Source organism: Haplochromis burtoni, unplaced genomic scaffold (assembly GCF_018398535.1).
Source record: "Haplochromis burtoni strain Fernald_Lab_line unplaced genomic scaffold, NCSU_Asbu1 Contig_353, whole genome shotgun sequence".
NCBI lineage: Eukaryota > Metazoa > Chordata > Actinopteri > Cichliformes > Cichlidae > Haplochromis > Haplochromis burtoni.
This window is the reverse complement of record NW_024582714.1, coordinates 460,254-478,789: the sequence shown is the minus strand read 5'-3', so window position 1 is coordinate 478,789 and position 18,536 is coordinate 460,254. Positions and strand designations below refer to the sequence as shown.

Here is an 18,536-nt window from a genome sequence, read left to right as displayed (position 1 = left end):
GGGTCATCAGTTCAATTCAAAATAAATGGGTCAGGAATTGACAGAATTCCTATCGTTCCTATTTTTTTTAACTCTTATTCTACTACACATGGAGTGGCTGTAGCTCAGGTGGCAGAGCAGGTCAGCCACTAATCAGAAGGTTGGTGGTTCGATCCCAGGCTGCCTCCTGGCTGCATGCCAAATATCCTTGGGCAAGATACTAACCCCATGTTTGCCTACTGGTGGTGGTCAGAGGGCCCGGTGGCGCCAGTGTCCAGCAGCCTTGCCTCTCTCAGTGCGCCCCAGGGCAGCTGTGGCTACAATGTAGCTTGCCATTGCCAGTGTTTGTGTGTGTGTGAATGGGTGAATGACTGAATGTAGTGTAAGCACTTTGGGGTCTTTAGGGACTGAGTAAAGCACTATACAAATGCAGGCCATTTACCATTTACCACTCAAATGCTTAGTACTCATGTCAATAACGAACCAAGGACCCTGTTTCCACAAAAGCTGAACACTGTGTAAAATGGGAATGAAAACAAAATACATTGATTTGTAAATCCCAGAAACCCATATTTTATTAACAGTGGATCGTGGAAAATATATCAAATGTTTAAAATGTTTTGAATGTTACTGAATGTGATGGCAGTAACATGACTGAAAAAGTTGGCATGGGGTTAATAAAAGACTCTAAAAGTATACTAAAAAGAAACAGCTCTACTTATTAGGTTAACTGGCAACATGTTAGCAACACGACCGAGTCACAAAAACAGCATTCTAGCAGGGCAGAGTTTCAAAATGCAAAAAAGGGCAAAATGCAAATATAAATTGTGGAACATTTTCAAGAAAAAAAAGTTCCTTAACATAAAATTGTGACACCTTTGAATCATCAAGTAAATGACATCAAAAGACTCAGAGGATCTGGAGAAATCTCTGTGTGTAAGGAATACGGTCAGAAATCACTTCTGGACGTTGCTCTTTTGTTTACGGCAAAGTTCATTTAAAATGGACGGAGGCAGAGTGGTCAGACGAACTGAAATCTCAACTTCTTTTTGGGAAACATGGACACTGTGTACTCCACACTAACGAGGAAGGACTTTCCAGATTGTTATTAACACATATTTCAGTAATACAGTGCTGAACTGTATACTGGAGCTATTTCAACGTCTTTTGACCAACTGAAGACATTTGGAAAAGCAAGAAATCTAACAAAGCTGCCCAACAGGACTGCTGAGCAGCAAGAGTTGTGTCAGACAAGAATAGGGCAATTTCCCTCTCTCAGAACTCCAGCAGCTGGTCTCTCCAGTTCCCAGATGTTTACAGACGATTGCTAAAAAAAAAGAGGAAATGCTTCATGGTGGTAAACAACCCCATCCCAACCTTTTATAGACATGTTGGTACCTCTACATTCAAAGTGAACTTTTTTTTGTTTTCCTAAACTAGTACATTTTCTCACTTGAAACATTTTATATGTTCCCTGTGTTCTACTGTGAATCAAATATGGGTTTAAGAGATTTACACGGGATCCCCAATTTTTTTTGACATTGAGGTTGTACATTAATATATAAATTCTTTGCTTCTTTTGAAACAGTTCAAGCATATTTTTTTAAAAGTTTGTTGTATTCAAAAGTTCAGCTTGTATTAAAAGGAGTAACAGATTTATTGAGGAACCTAAGTCTCATCTAACTAGAACATTAACTGCTCCCTGAACTATTGTGACTCATCAGTTTGCTGCGACAAAGGTTCATTTCCTTTTGATAAATAAGGAGACTGGGAGTTAGTGACACAAGCACACTCAAAATAAATGGGAAAAATCTGATTTATTTCTTAACTGGAACACATTATCCCTCCACTACACATTTAGGTAGCTCATAGTCGGGGACACACTATCTGAACAAAGAGTTATGGATAGAAACATAAAAATAAAACATCTGATACTGCTTACAACCAAAGGTATCTTTAAAAATATATGCATAATCTAAAGAACAACGTGACATAACCAAAATGGTATAAAAGAGGTATGTAGTACATTTAAGGGCATACAATATATATTTTTTTGCCTCTTCTACAAGGGTCAAATTTAGTGCATTTGAAGAAAAAAACTCTCGAGTCCCTTTCATGTTTCAATAAGGCATATATGTGAAGTTTATCACATCTTACTATACCGAGACAATTATGGAGAACAATTTACTTTCTCATTTAAATATTAAACAAAGAAAAACGTTTAATTATAGTTAAATTATACAAATGATTCTTGTTTTTTCAACAAAAAAAGCTTCATATTTCTTCACTGCAATGACAAAAAGAAGGAAGTCATATAGGAGCACATTCATTTAAAAGATATCATGAAATCAACAGGCTACCACAGAGCATGTGCAACAGTCTTCAAGTGCCTCAGGTGTTGTCATTCATTTGTTACTGAGAAAGAAATCCTTCAACCAAGATTCAGTTGATTCTGCATGTTAACTAATTCTCTTTTTCCTTCTTTAATGCAACAACAAGAACCTGATGATTGTTTTTGCTGTTTATTCTGTATCTGATTTGCCATCCTTGTGCCTTGGGAGCATCTCTTTGGTTTCCTCACATTCTCTATTGCAATCCCCTTTACATTGTATGATTGATTCTTTTTTTAAATTTTAATTTTTAAAAAGGTATTCACTATTAGGGCACAACATTAAAATGAACAATCCATTTAAGGTTGGAGTAACTGCTTAGTCTCAAACATAAACAAGAAAGAAAAGTACAACGAGGGTTTAATTCTCACTGGCAACTGTCACAAACAGCAGGTTTGGGAGAAAATACTTTAATGTCACTGAACATGTTTAGTTGCATGACTGAGGACCAACCAAAGCAGATGGGAGACAGTTCCTGGTTTAAGATGAAGTGAAGGGACTGGGTCTCATATGGTAGGTTGATGAAGGTGCTGGTCAGACCCGAGTCTTCGCTATGACAAAGATGTTTTCTTCTCCCACTGCACCACTGGTCCGGGGTTTAGGGAGCTGAAAGAGGGAGGACCATGGGAAGGGCCCTAAAGAGTCAGCTCTGTCATAGTGGTGGCTACAACCTCGTCATGTCTCTGACTCATGCCCTACCAGTGGGATGACAAACACAGTGATGTCATCACCAGAGCCCAGTCTATCGTTGGGTAGCCGCCAGCCACGCTCCTTCAGCACCCCCCTTGACCTCATAAGCAGGTCCTGCGCTGCCAGTGTATATCTGCACAACAAACACCGAGCAGAGGCATAAATCACAGTTACAGTATATTCAATATGGACAGGAGGGAAAAGACAGTGAAAAGGCATTATTAATTTAGTGTGAATGAATCTTGTATTTAAGTGCAGTAAGAGAACCTGTTCAGGAATGTTAAATAATAAGTAATTTTAATGAAAACATGACCAAAGTTCAGAGGAAAAAAAATATCTCTGTGGTGGACTATATCAGCTTAAAGGTTCTCAGTCTTAACAAATTTGATGATATACCCTATACTGATCTCACTGATGTTTATCTGCTGTGCCACAGCAGTTTTCTTCTGCCTGACTAATCAAACATAGTTCATGAAGAACTAAAAGACTTTAAACGACTGAAGTTATTTTTTTAAATAAAGAATTCTTTGTCTGACAGAAAGGGAGAATTAATGATGAAAGAAAATAAACAAAATGAACATCACCATCTTACTGGCTCAGAATTTCACATGTGGTGGATCCCTAATCTGTTTTATTTTGAAATTATTATTTTTAATATATTCATTTATTTCCATTCCATTTCCTTTTTACAAAAAATAAATAAAAATCCCTTCTTGCCCTTGTGGGCGGTCTGTCTTTCAAGCTTGGTTCAACTACCAGAGGCCTGGGAGCTTGAGGGTCCTGCGCAATATCTTTGCTGTTCCTAGGACTGCGCTCTTCTGGACAGAGATTTCGGATGTTGTTCCTGGGATATCGGCCACTTCCTCTATCTGCCAGTTGTACATACCTTGCAGGGTCCTGTCCCTCCATGATGGCCCCTCCTCTTGCTCCTCTTCTTTCTTGGGTTTCTGCTGCCTGAGGTATTCACTGAGAACCCGATCAGTTGTTGCCATCTTCTAGATGTACTTGTAGTGCAGTATCACCTTCCAATAGTGTAATCCCCTCAGTTCTGACCACCTTCCCTCTTTTTGTTACCATATCTCCAGTCCAAATGACATTTTGAAGTCGTAGTCGTCGTCATCATGGTGTGAATCAGTGAATTAATGTTGATGTAATATATACAAATCATTTCCTATTATTCTCTCTAACTACTGCAACACCTGTTGCTAATCTGTTAATCACTCTCCTCAGTACATATACCTCTCTGGTTCCCTTTATCAACTCTCAGATTTTGTCATAAAACGCATTTTTTTCATTTGAATGTTTGCATTTCTTATTTTGTTTCCTCGCTTTTATAAATATTGTTTCTAATTAATGATATTTGGTTTTGCTTCTGTACTTTTTTCCCTTGTTTTTGCCTCTTGGTAGGCTTTTTTGCCTATCTGAAATCTTTGTGTTGTGTGACAACTAATATTGGTTACATATGAATTTTTATTGGATTTTACTATGCCTCCTGTCAAAATGATTCATGCTCTATGTCTTTCACAGTCACCAGACATCAGTGAAACATTTTGGATTTTACTACCACCATCTTCAAGGTGCCAAATAAGGAAACATCTTCTGGATAAAATGGTGCGATCAAGGTACTCACACTCAACACGTTTTCATATTTGTTGAATTTGTTATCCATCTGTATACTGTAATGTCTGTTAACATTTTTAATAATGTATCTGGCCACTAGTTTAACATCTCAGGAGAAGAATGGAAGTAATGGGCTAAATTAGAATTGTTAAAAACTTATTGATAAACACTTAAAACTATCTGATGTATGCTTATAGATTCAACCCATAACTACATTAGAATTACCATAAAGAACTTACCATAGGGTTATATTCAGGTTACATAATAGATTAAATATTCTGCAAGTGTTTTGCATTTGTTTGCCGCCACCTAGTGGACAAACTCTGTACAGCACACCATCTGAACATGATCACATGACACATGACCCAGAGCACACACCCAGAATAAAAGCCTAATAAAAAGGATTATTTGGGAGACTGCATACCTCATGGGATCAGAGGGGTCACAGCAGGATAAGTAGGCTGTAATAGCATCTGCCACTTCCTTGTCCGTAGTTACATCCCAAAGTCCATCTGTGCCCATGACCAAGACATCATCTGGGCCGTGTTTATGTTCATCCAGGTTATAAACCTTCACCTGTCATTGAGATAAACCAAATTAACGGATTTATCTGCCTATTTATCATGCTGTCAGTACTTCTTCTAAATTGCAAAAAGAAGAAAGGCAACCATTCATGTGCATGTCAACTGCAAGCAAGATTAGTGAATGCACTGTATGCTGGCATGCAAGGGTCATAACCTCCATTTGCTGTAGTAAAGCTGCTCATTTTCTGTCACAAATCTGATGTTAAGCTAAGTCACACTGTTAGAGTGACTTACAGGAAGGGTGGCCTTTTTAGATAAGCTTAGACATATTAGAATAAGATTCTAGTATGTCTACGCGAGTGGCTGTCAATGTAACTTTGAGTGGGGGGCCTAAAACGGAAGTAAGGAAGTGGTTGCAGATTCTCTCTAATGCATCAGTATGTTTATTGCCTCGAATGACTGTACCATTACGAAGCAAGTCTAAATAGGAATTTGGGGCAAGCTTTTTTCGAAACGTAGCAAAAAACCCTGAGAGTTTAAACAATAAGGGCACTATCATGGGTAACAGATGGAGCATTTGATACTACTGTCAGGATAAATCCAAAGACAATAATAACAAATCGGTACATAAATACTCCAGGAGTCATAACATGGTAATATCTGGTTCTCTGTGCTAGATTGGAATATTTGACCCATTTATTTACCCATACCTGAACTTATAAAAAGCCTACAAATTCACTTTTAGAATATTGCTCTTATCCATATTTGGGACTTCCAACCTTTCACTGACAGACCAGTAAGCGAAGCCCAATGCCCAACAACTATTTGAATGTATCTTAACGCTCCTAAATGGCCAACGCAGTAACAGGCTCAGGCTGACTCCTCCCACTCACCTCAGGGACGCACGAGAGGAAGGGCTTAATGTAAATGTTGGAGTTGTAAACTTTCAGGTCATGATCACCGAGCCCACGGGTCACTCCGATTGTTGCCATGACACGAGCCTGTACACACATACACATTAGCAAGAACAAGCACGAAGACACACAATAATATAGGTTATTGCTCCGGGACGCGCTTTAGTTCTCACACAATCCATTTATGGGGGATTATTAAGCGAAGACAATGTTCTTTCAGACAATAATGAAAATACTGAGCATGTCTCTCATTTTTTAGCCAGGCAGAGACCACATTTAGCTAACAACATTAAGATTATGGAAATGCTTTAAAATGCAATTAGGTGTTGTGATTAAATTTAATACATTAAATAAAATTCACAGACTTTTTCTCTCTTCTTACCTTTTTCCCTTCTCCATATATCAGGGGAAATTTCAGATCATCTTCAACAATTGTCTTATAAGCCCTACAGGAAACACAATTAAAGCTGATCATTACCTGATCAAGTGATTGTTTGCTCAACATAAAATAAGCTCTCTTATTAAAAGCAAAATATCAAAATCAATCATTTTAGTGTTGAAAATGTGACTATGCTAGTACTACATTGTTTAAACTAGATATTTTGGGTTTTTAATTATTTATTTTAAAAAAACAGTACTAACTTTTATTCGTATTTTCTTATTTGTCATAGACTAAACGACTAACATGAATAAAGTTCATGATTTTTTTATATTCTTCCTAATACTCCAGAGTAAAATCAGTCAAACTGTTCTTAACACTTACAGGGTGCCTCAAGCAGATTAAAGAGATGAAAAAGTGATTAACTGTCCAAAATGTGATTAAAAAGGTTTACCAGCCAGTCATGCTGTGGTCTCGGTAGAGCATCTTTTTACCCATCTCACTGTGTTGGATCCTACGAGGGAACTCAATGTGAGTGAACTCATTTCCCAGGAGCTCTGGCCTCAGGAAGCCCTGGAGGGGTTCACAGAATTAGAAAGGTTGAACTGAACTAGAGAATAAAAAGCTCAACCTAAGTCACGATTCTTGTCTTTCTTCTAAAACATGAAAGGCTACAGGACACTATATGACAGAAGGCCTTGAGTGCAGTATGTTAAAGTGAAAAGGATAAAACGCTCCATTTTAGCAGCAAACATCATCCACCCACTCTGTGACTCAGAATTACAAACAGATACTAAAACAGGCAACCGGTTAATGCCAGTTTATTTCAGTGATGATGTACTTTACTGTCAGGAAAGGGTCATTTATCTAGGAACTGCACAAGATGCAGGATGTGTCTGCAGGTTGAAAATGATAAAGTGCAGTCCTGGTCAGAAGTTTGCATACACTCACCATGGGCATGAATGTCATTATAAATCTGGGGTTTAACTGTTCTTTTTCACAGGTAGAGTGTTTGTACAGCATACATCTTTACTGACTTAACAAAAAAAGATTTGGATTTTGTATTGGTTGGATTTTTGTTTAGGATCTTCTCTTATGCACACAGGGTCAAAAGTATACTGAAATTTGCAATTGCTCACATGGATTTTATGGCCACAGGAGACAAAGACTGGGTTCTTTTGGCCACAATGACGAGAGGTATAAAGCTGAGGCTTTGAAACCTAAAAACACTGTACCAGATGTCAACTATGGTGGTAGCATCATGCTCTGGGGCTTCTTTGTTGTCAGTGGTACTGGTATGCTGTACAAATTGGATGGAAAAAAGGAGGGCTATTTCCAAATCAACAGATAGACACTTGAAACTTTGACATAGCTGGATGTTCCAAAAGGACAAAGGGAAACATCAACATTAACAGGCTAACATTAACCTTTTGGAATGGCCTTTCCAAAATCTGAACGTCATCCCTATTGAAAATCTATGGACTATGCTTTAAACCTGGTTTTGTGCCAGCTAACCAACCAATTTAAATTAACTCTGTCAATTCTGCCTGAAAGAGCAGTTTAATATCCAGCCAGCTGATGACTACAAAAAAAATCTGACTGAGGTGCAACTTGCTGAGAGCCATTTAACTGTGAGTGTATCTGCATATTTGACCTGTAGGTATATTTTTTTGACCATGTGTGGATTGCAGAAAATCAATTCAAAGGGTTCAATAACAGCCCAACATTACCACAGCATTCATGCCCATGAGTCTATGCAAACATCTGCCCACAACTGTTTATTAGCCACATAAAAAACAACAACATAGATTACCAGATACTGTAGCCGCTGTCTCTCAGACTCAGGTGTAAATTCATTTGTCATGGGGATAACTTCATTATTTCGTATGATTATGGCCCTGCAGAGAGAGGGAGAAAGACAGGAGTGAAAAGACAACTCAAGTGAGGTTACTTGACACTGTAGTGTCCTGTAGTGAACACAAGAGGGATCTTAAAGCTATGAAAACAAATCATATTTCCCTCACCTGCTATCTCCAGCATTGGCTACGTAGAGTTTCCCCATTAAATGTATGGCAGCTAAGGCACAACAGCCACCAGAAATGGCATACGACGATTTTTCCTTTTCAATTAGGTCATCCTGTAATAAAAGCGAAATAAATAAATAAAATTCAAGACAAAAGGCTGCAAAATCTCTGCTGCTTAAACGCTTGCTTTCCCTCTCATCATCCTGAATAGCTCATTATTTTCTTCATGCATATTCATTTTCAAAACAAAACTGCAGCGCTAATGAAAAGAAACAAGGATGCTTTGAAGAATGCATTACCTAGGCTGAGTGTTACTTTTTATAATTATGATCTTAATCAGACAGTAATGTTGCATCAGAGAAGAATACCATTTCAAACTTACAAACTGAAACAGAAGTATGAGCTGTCTATTTTTAAAAAAAAAATTTGATATTTCCAGTGACCCAGAACCTTAAAATGTGTGTGTGTTTTAAAGCTTTCCTATTTGTGGCTGATGAGATAACAAAAGATGACTGCAGTTGTTGTGAAGTGGTTTAGCCATGACTGTTCTGGCAACTGTCAAAGCAATCCACAACAACAACAAAAGTCTATGCTATCTATCTTATTCCTTCAACATTAATTTGCCTGGCTGCCTGCAGAGAGTGCAGCTATGCACGTACTCTTTGAATCAGACTGTAGGTAGCCAGGTTGTTGTGAGACGGGGATGGAAATTATACATGGTGTATGGACTGTGTACACTGACTCCAATCTGGCAACCTGGGTACCAAAATGCAAACACCTAAAACTTATGGATTTATGTATTGATGAGTATTCACAATAAAGGTTGAGGGTCTTAAAGATTGCAGAAGTTTTATGAATACAGCTGGGCTTTGATATACCTACCAACACTCCCGTCTTACCCCTGTTTCTCTCATTTTCAAGTCATTCAAATGTTAAAAGAAATTCCATCCCATATATATTCATAAACATCAAAGTGGTGCTGTGGAAAAGCTATTAGCTAAAGCTAAAAGATATTCTAGTTTATAAAGCTTCATATTTGGACAAGATGAACAAAGCGCTGATGAGGACATCTGACATAATTCAGATTGGACACAACACACATACACTGCCATACCTAGAGTAATGTTAGCATGGCCAAAAACCCAAAACAAAACATGAGAACAAAGTGATTTGCTCTCTGTGCATGATCTGCCTGCCACTTCTGGTTATTAAAGCTAAAATCTTCGGTTATGTTGGTGTTCAAAGACACAGATGGGCAAAAATGCTTACCACAGCTTAAATATGCCAAGTGTGGTTTGCTTTTTTCCCCCATTGTCTACTCACCATCTGTTTGAAGGCAGTCTCTATGACTCCCATCACCAGGCTTTCCAAACTGACAACTTTCTCCATGTAAAAGCGCACTGAAGCGTCGCTGACTGCATCTGGGTCCTCTGGTTCTTGTGCACCCCCTTTCTTTGCCTCCGCCTGATATGGGCTGCCATTCTTGGCCAGGCAGATAGGAGGAGCACTGCTGGGGTTCTCCAGGAGGTGGCAGATCTCCCCCAAGCGGTCTCTGATTAGGTGGTGAAGAAGCTTGGAGGCCATGATGGCTGCGCCAGAACCTGCATGTCCATCAAATATCCCCCAGAAGTGGAGAGGAATTCCTGTACCATCCTAAAAGAGGAAACAGTCACAGACAGACATAGTGTATTAAATAAGAGGAGAATTCATCTGCTTCCTTGGTTAAAAAAAAGCTCTTATGACATTACAACTTTGAACAGAAAGCACAGCTTATTGAGTGTTCACAGATTATGGCAATTTTTTTAAAACTATAAGCAAAATATTTCTTCAAGATCTGTTATTACATTCCCAAATCAATCTTTCTAAACAACAGCCACATCATGAATCCAGTTTTTATTCGTCGAACCACTAAAGTTTACAATAATAGTGCAATAGTACTGTAAATAACTAATATTAATTTAAAATAGTCTTATAGCTTTTGAAAAGGAATGTAGGTAAAACGTCTTCCAATCAGGTCTTTTGCTGTTTATAACACAGTGAGCAATGCAAAAGCACTGCCACCTTTGTTTTGGCAGGAATGTTAATAGACCCAGTTGGCCTGCCTGACTAACCAACATATAAACAGGCCCAAGACATCTGCCTACCCCTCTGATGCGAGACTCGAGTGGGGGAAGGGTGCAACAAGGGATGATGTAATTCATTTACACCAAATGGAGGACACGAATGTACTTTGTGTGCCTGCAGGTCTTACAGGAGTTGTGAGGCCCAAGGAGAGACAATGACTATAAGACTTTTCTTTCAAATATTCTGAAATAAATGCCCTTTTTGACCACCTGGAGTCAGTGGGAACAAGCTGTACACACGATGACTTACATTGACTTACCTTTTTATGTCCATCGTGTAAACTTCTTACGTTTTAGTCTTATTTCAGCTCTGTCGCAGTATCAATTTGGAGATTTGTGCAGGGCAAGTAATGTGCAGTGAGCCTTTTTTTTTAACAGATTAGGCAGTGATGTGGTTGAAAATAACGCTGATAACAGCAGCGTGAGTCAGCAAAAACAGTTACAGTTTGAGAAAAAACGCTGTAAGTTGTTAAAACGCTCAGTAGAGCTGGGGGTGAGACTATCTCATGACTTTGCACCATTTCACACAGAAAGTGTAGTCATGCGCTCCTTTGTTAAATTGAAACCATCTAACTACAGTGACTTTCAGAAAATTGAGTCAGTCAATCAAAACATCTGTTAATTCAGGTCAAATTAAAGTCACGAAATCTGAGTTGAAAGTTTTGTCTGAGGTGTTAATGTTGAATCCTGCTAAATCCTGTTGGCTATTTCTGTGCTGTAGTAATTTGCTTTTTAAAATGTATTCACATTTAAATGTATACAGAATGAAAAAAAAAATGTCTAGATGGAAACTACACTCGGTGAAAAGCTGTGAAAACAGCACTGCTGGATATGAAGTAAATACAATGCATGCTCAGATGGGGTGCAGCGGTTTATGTTCTGTAAGGGAACATTATGCTTCAGGCTACATAACAAGGCATGCAAACATCTTTCAGTGACATTCCCCTCAGACATGTTTAGGACTTTATATATACTGATGTCAGATTTGTTCACTTTTTTCCATTTGTTCATACATTTCATTCCTCATTCCCTGATTCTAGAAATCTGTCCTTCACTCACCCCGTTTTGATCTAGCAAAGTAGAGTTGCGGTGTTTGCCACTCGGCTTCTTCACAAACACTTTCTCACATGAGGCCTGGTCCTCGTTCAACATGCTCTTCCCTGCATTGATCACCCTGATTGAAAAAGACACAAGGAGGAAAGGTGAGCCCGGAGTCACATGATTTATAGTGTTTGCGCTCATTCCTCTAACCGCATAAAAAACACAATAGAGAGAGTGCAACAGTGGGGTGAAAAGTGGGGCAGGATGCAGTCATGTCCCAGAGGGAACTTGCAGAAGGGATTAAGTGTTTTTATGATGAGCTGATGCCTGTGGAGGATAATGGCTTTAGAGTAATGCACTGATTCATACTGTAGAAGCATCATCTATCACAGGGTGTGCTTCAGCAGTGTCAGCTGAAACTACCGATGCACAACAGCATTAACATCATTTTTTAAAATACCAATACAAATATGTTTTTTTTTGCATGATATACAGTTTTGTTTTCAGAGAACCATCTATTCACATTTCCCATTCAATCTGAAAATGAGCTGGCAGATTCCTAAAATTTGCATGCATTGTAATATAATCCATCACTTTACACACATTGCACATTATAGCAATGTACCGTTACACAGTACAGACTTTTAAATAATTCTTAATCCTCTGTCGATTGATTTTTTGGGCCAGTGGAAGACACGTGCAACACGATACTGACACAGTATCATCTTACTGTCACAAAACAGGAACTATGTAAACAAAGGCTCACCTAGATAAAGCAGACACAACTAATGTGTACATTTGGAGTTGTCTTTCTGGCCTTGCAAATACTCTCTTCATATCTTTATTTCCTAGAAATCCTGAGGGAAATATCCAACACTTTAGCAATTAATTACTCCTCTAGCACATAGTTAACTCTGTCATTTGAATTTTCAGCAATGAGAACCAACCAAAAGAGTAATGCCCTAAAATGAAACCGTGAGCTGAATGTTCCACAAAACGGGAAGTTGGCAGATGAGGTAAGGCAGTCGTAAATGGTTAAGATTGCGTCTTTCTGGTCTTGTAGTGTAAGCTTAAAGTGCTTCACACTACAAGCCCCATTCACTCTTTGACACACTTGTTACAGCACTTTAATAACACTTAAGCAGTGATGATTCTTCATAACCTGTGTTGGTGCTAAGCAACTTACCCAAGAATACTTAAGTCAGCTGACTTTAATAGTCACAGATAAAACCACTGATCTCTGCTGAATGGACAACCAATCTAGTGGACAACTCTGTGACATTATTCATTGAAATTTTATCTACTTCTATTTCAAACTACAAAAATAATGACTAGATATTTTATAACATAAATAATAGATCTTAAAAATGTAGCTAAAGGCTTCCTAGAAAAAAAACTACAGTCAAACTAAACTCATACTCAACTGTGAATGATTTGTAGCAACGACACGCAAAGCTCCACTGGCAAGGTCCATTAAACTGTAACGTGAACCTAGCTGGGAAAGGCTGAAGTCTATTTAGACCTCATGCTGGCACATCATGTAACGTTTTTACTTTTAATTATAGATAAATGCCACATTAGCCGGATAATGTGTCATTAATACCCACTGCACAATTCCAGTAATTCAAGTATTGTTATTAAAATTCCCTCAGAAACTTCTGCATAGAAGGAATGAGCAATTTATCAGATATTGCCGGGATCATGAGAGGCAAAAGTAAAGTAAACAAAGACAGTAAATAAAAAAAAGAGAGGCTGACAGTGACGAGGAAAGAGGACAAACTAAATAGTCAAACAACAAAACAGGGAGAGAGATTAGTAAAAATTACATCAGAGTAAGACTTCTGACCTTTCACATTCCATATAATTCAGCTGATTACAATCTTTTCAGAAGATGGATGCTGTGTAGTCTGGAGCTTTGATTTCAGAGAGTTACAAAAATGAGGCTCAAAATGTAACGGCTGCCCAAATCTGGATTATAAAAAGCCCCTTCACGTTCTAATCAGTTGAAAGCACCGGTCAGACACCAGTGTCCTGCACTGCGTTCCCTGCATTAGGACTAATGACAGTGAAGAATTTAAAATCACTTGATTGTAGTCTAAACTTTCTGCCAAAGCCAAGACAATGTTCAAATATCGCATATATCAGATGGGAAAATTGCACTGATGACTCAACTTTACACAAACATTTCCAGATATTTCAAAGGACTGGACAAAGAAAGTCCAGGGAAGTAGCCAACTGCTATGCTGGTGGCACAACAGGTAGTATGCCTGACTCCATTTAGCCTTTTTTTTCTAAAAACATACACAATGCATCCATTAAGTTTTGAAATGATAAGATTTTTTCTTTCACACAGAGACCTTATTTTCAACCCTTGGAGATAGCCACAGAGAGAGAAAAGGATGACGAAGGTTGCTTGTTCAAATCATGCCCAAGTCAAGCTCTCTGCAGGTACTATTTGTAAAATCCATGGAATTCTCACGTTGGTGGGTTCCTGCCAAGTCTCAGATACTTGAATTAATTGACACCCTTTGGTGCATGTAAACATAAGCTTTGTACTTGAGAAAATTCCACAGTGCACCTTAAAGTGTTGGTTCCATAAGATTTTGGAGGCCTGCAGCATGCTTGGCTGAAACGTGTCAGTGTTTACTTTTCCCATGTGATAAACTCCTACACCCACAATAAAGAATCAGCAATAATTCTGTTTTGAAAGCAGTCACATGAGCCCCATAAGCTATTATTGAACATGCTGGTTGCTGGCGTGGGAGGTTGCCATTCTAAAACACGGCCTTGCTGTAATGTGACTTAACTCTTTCACTTATTTGTCTTTCGGTCATATGCTTTCACAACCTGTGACTGAAAACCATGGCTGTCGTGTTTGGTAAAACAGTGCTTCTCTGTTTCAACCGTCTTATTCTATTATGCAAGGAAAGTTCAAGAAGAGGAAGCTATGAGTTCCAGTGAATTCTCTATTTCGGGTTACTTGACAAAAATGTCTCTGTGTAAACATCATCTTTGAAACAAATTGCAAATTCTCCAAGTAAAACATTAAACTCTATGCAAAGTACTGTGAATTCACTTCATAGTCTCTTGCTGAGGACAGGCAGCTTTAGAGATACAGAAACAGTTTTGTGGTTCAGTCAGCGGGAGATCAGTGATGCATATAATCTAGTGAATGGAAACACTTCTGAAACAAGCCTTTGATCCTTTAAAAGGACGTTTGCACGGTTCTCTGTCGTTCAAGATTCTTTTTGCATAGCTGGTGTCAATTCAGCTTCAAGTAAAACTGGAAACTGTACGTCCGTTTTGTCATCCGGCCGGTTTTGGGTGTGCTATGTGCTCATGACACATCCTCAGTGAGTTGTCTGACAGCACTTTTACAAATTAAATGTGAAAAAGATATACTCTCTGGTTGCTGCTGATTGAAGCTACCTCAAGTGGAAGTTGGCAGGCTGACAAACACTGCAGGCCTTGTTACATAAAATCTTCCGCAGTGTCAAAGTAAAGTCTTCATGAGGAACTTAAAAAAAAAAATCAGACTAGTTATATTCTGATTCCTATTCAGGGAGGGGAAGCTTCCCATCACGTTTGTAAGGCCCACAGTGCTAAGAAGAAATGAAAGCTGACAGTCAAAGACTGACAAAAACAATTCCCCTGTAGAAAAACAACTTTATGTGAGCTGTATACTACTAAAGATATTATAATTAAAACATACGGCAACTTATGAACTCTGCCCCACCATTAGTTCAGGATCTGTGCTCAAAATAGAGTCACTAAAAGAATGTGAGCCAAAAAGTACAATCGCTTGAACAATAGGTTTAGAAATACACAACAACATGGGTGTAACTCTATTCATCTGAGGTTTATTTACTCCACTAAGGTAGATTTTTTGTTTGTCTATGAAAGATCTGACAACAGCCCAAAACACGAATATGCTCCGTTTCTAATGAAATGAAATGGAAAAAAGGAAGAAGTTAGAAACAGCTTTATATTTCAGCTTGTAACAGTTTTATGTACAATGGGCCACACTTTACGCACACTGAGGGTAACCTGAACATCATTCATGTATTCTATCTTGTATTATATACAACTCAGGAGCATAAAAGACCTTTAATCATTCATCCTTCTTTACTGTTTTGCTCTTCTAACATCTGCTTTTCATGAATTATTAATCATACTACATGGAATAAATATGTCACATACAATGTTTTTTCAAATGTGAGTCCTTGCTTCCTCAAACTCTCTTACATGATACCAGTGGCAGGACCTGGAAGAGCGCCTCCATATTAAACTAAACAGTATTAAATACCCATTTGATTAAAGCATTTTGAGTGTCTTACTGTAAGTGCACTCACTTATTTATGCTGACACAATGTTGTACACCAACACCATAGCAGCAATTAGACTCATTATCTCAAGCATCCTACACTGTGCACAGATTTTAGGTTCAGAATTCCTAACCTGTTTTACCACATGAGTCCATCCAATTTGCGAGAAAGCAGTATTCCACATCTTCTGGGTGCAACGCTATAACAGGAACAAACCATGGGAAAACCTAACAATGACCATGAATCCTTATTATCACCAGCATGCCCAAGACACACTAATTAGTTGTTATCAAAACGGAGGAGATGCAACACAGCGTCCATCTGTATTATTCAGGCCGCCATTGTTCCTACTCTGTACAGGGGAGTAAAGATCACTGGACAAAATGGACCGAGGCCTAAACAAACGATCGTTCGAAAGGCTCTTATCATTGCCGTGTGGGTGAATAAACAACTGCTTAATGAATGGAAGTGATCTCAAATAAAAATAACCATACAGTCGGATAAATTTAGAACCTGACAGCAGTTGTAATTTGGCATCAGTGTATCATGGTTGAGCGTGGACAAGGTTTGTAGCTCTGTTGTTAATTGCTTCCATTTTAGAGTTGTTTGCTTTGGACTGACGTTGAGTTTTCTGTGGTCTCAGTGTGCTGATGTGACACGGATGGTTCAGATTGTTTGGGGTTTTAACCTCCGTATGAAATGAGCACTGACAGCTGATGTGTGATCAGATCAGCCGATTACGTTGTGTTGTAAGCAGCACCGCTAATGCTGTGATTACAACTTAAGTGACTCATGTTAAAGTAATCTGCTGAAGAATTCAGATGAATTACAGAGATGATGCAACTTTCCACAGAACATAATCAATACATGCGTTAAGTCCTCATATCTGACCGCACTTATTCATTCTTCTGAAACATTTGGTGTTGAAATTTCACATCTGAGACTTTCCACATGAGTCTGATATTTTTTTTTTTTCACAATGGGTCAAGGAGGACAGGCATGGATAATATAGCCCACATAGTGTTAGACTGTATTTATTCAGCCCTTCACAACCACCCACTTCTGGAGGAGGGGAGCATCTGAAAGTGTTTTTCCTCAGCAAGAATCATCTGAAGAACACATTTTGTTTAGTGGTATAAATAAAATGAGGCTGGAAATTTTCTATATGTGAGAGGACTGCAGGTGTGTAAAGAATATGAAAGCATCATAGTAAAGACAAGGACAGGGGTTGTGCAGTCGGACTGACAAATGCGAAGAGCCTCTGCCTCATTTAGGCACAAAGATAAGTAAACCCACATGGCATTTTGCTACCTAGTTATCTGTTAATCGGAACACTGCAAATGCAAACCCCACTGGTTCTGTTAGGAACGAGTAGATACACATTTCCTGCTTTCACTTCTGTATGGCCCCAGTAAATCAAAACTGAGGTGGAGCCTGTATTCAAACATGACAGTCTCTTAGGATACGAAAGCCTTATATCTAATTACAGCACTGACACCCTGGTCCAAATTTACATTGTTTATCAGCAGCTCACGGGAGGAACATTGAATGGAAACCGTTCAATAGCAAAAGGCCACATTGGCTGCTGCAGTGCACTCGAAACTGCAGCAGCTATAAAAATAAATAAATAAAAATCACTTATCAGGCCTGGCACTCATCGGGACCCTTGCAAAATTTTTACTGATACAATTCAATGATTTTCGGATCAATTAATATGTCACTGAAATCACTGATACACTCACTCTGCGTATCCCGTTTGCCAGGGAAGCCTGCTGCCTCTCTTTAACGTGAGCACCGGCCGCGATGCGTGCTCGGTGGAGTACTGCAGGAGCTCCGGGGTGAGGTCCAAGAAATCCGGCCGGCCGTAGGGAAAACGAGGCGGCAGGCTGTCCGTACCGCAGGTCTGTCCACCAGAGTGATGGTTATGGTGGTGGTGTCCGTGCGGCATCATCCCTCCGACCAGGTTGGACATGGCGTTTTTAACTTTGCTGATCATCATCGGCACCGACAGTGGGGTAAAAGATCCGGACGGAAAATTAAACGCGATGCGATATTATGTTGTTAGAGACGGGAGAAAACAACAGCAATACATAGCGAGGGACGAGAATCATTTCAGGAAGCGATTTTTTTCCCTCCTTGGCCCCATGTGACAGTTTTCAGAAAGGCAGACGCGATGTTTTCCTCATTGAAACAGAATAAAGCCCTCACTGGCTGCGCACAAGCTGTAATCCAGCAGGAGACTATCTCATCTCAGAAGGCAGGGCTTCACAGGGATGTGCAGCCAGCCGTGAAAATGTCTTACACATACCCCCTCCTCAAAAAACAACCCCCCCCCCCAAAAAAAAAAAAAAAAAAAAAAACTTTAACAGAAATCACATGAAAGTAACATAAATGTCAGTCAATGACAAATGAGGAGATAGTAATATGATATATATGACGTCTCACGAAGCCCTGAACTATTGCAAAGGACTAAATGTAATCCGAACACGTTCAAGTCTTTTCTGATTAAATGAAAAATCTGGATATC

General features: G+C 39.0%; 1 protein-coding gene across 1 annotated transcript; it reads right to left on the bottom strand.

The window, feature by feature from the left end:
• Positions 1 to 1,777: 1,777 nt before the first annotated feature.
• On the bottom strand, positions 1,778 to 18,303 carry ppm1j (protein phosphatase, Mg2+/Mn2+ dependent, 1J). The gene is made up of 10 exons (XM_005942961.3): positions 17,752 to 18,303; positions 11,703 to 11,817; positions 9,844 to 10,173; positions 8,521 to 8,633; positions 8,310 to 8,394; positions 6,951 to 7,069; positions 6,500 to 6,563; positions 6,097 to 6,204; positions 5,104 to 5,255; positions 1,778 to 3,192 (listed from the first exon to the last, which is right to left on the bottom strand). Exons 1-10 carry the CDS (start codon positions 18,006 to 18,008, stop codon positions 3,045 to 3,047), a joined length of 1,491 nt encoding a protein of 496 aa, XP_005943023.1. The 5' UTR covers positions 18,009 to 18,303; the 3' UTR covers positions 1,778 to 3,044.
• Positions 18,304 to 18,536: the final 233 nt, after the last annotated feature.

Bases quoted from the DNA above. Each gene is read 5' to 3' on its own strand.
- ppm1j (XM_005942961.3), bottom strand. From the start codon at position 18,008: ATGATGATCAGCAAAGTTAAAAACGCCATGTCCAACCTGGTCGGAGGG. The intron at 10,174-11,702 runs GTGAGTGAAGGA...TTCCTCTTTTAG, and splicing joins CTTTGCTAGATCAAAACGGG to GATGGTACAGGAATTCCTCT. The intron at 6,564-6,950 runs GTAAACCTTTTT...TGTTTCCTGTAG, and splicing joins GACCACAGCATGACTGGCTG to GGCTTATAAGACAATTGTTG.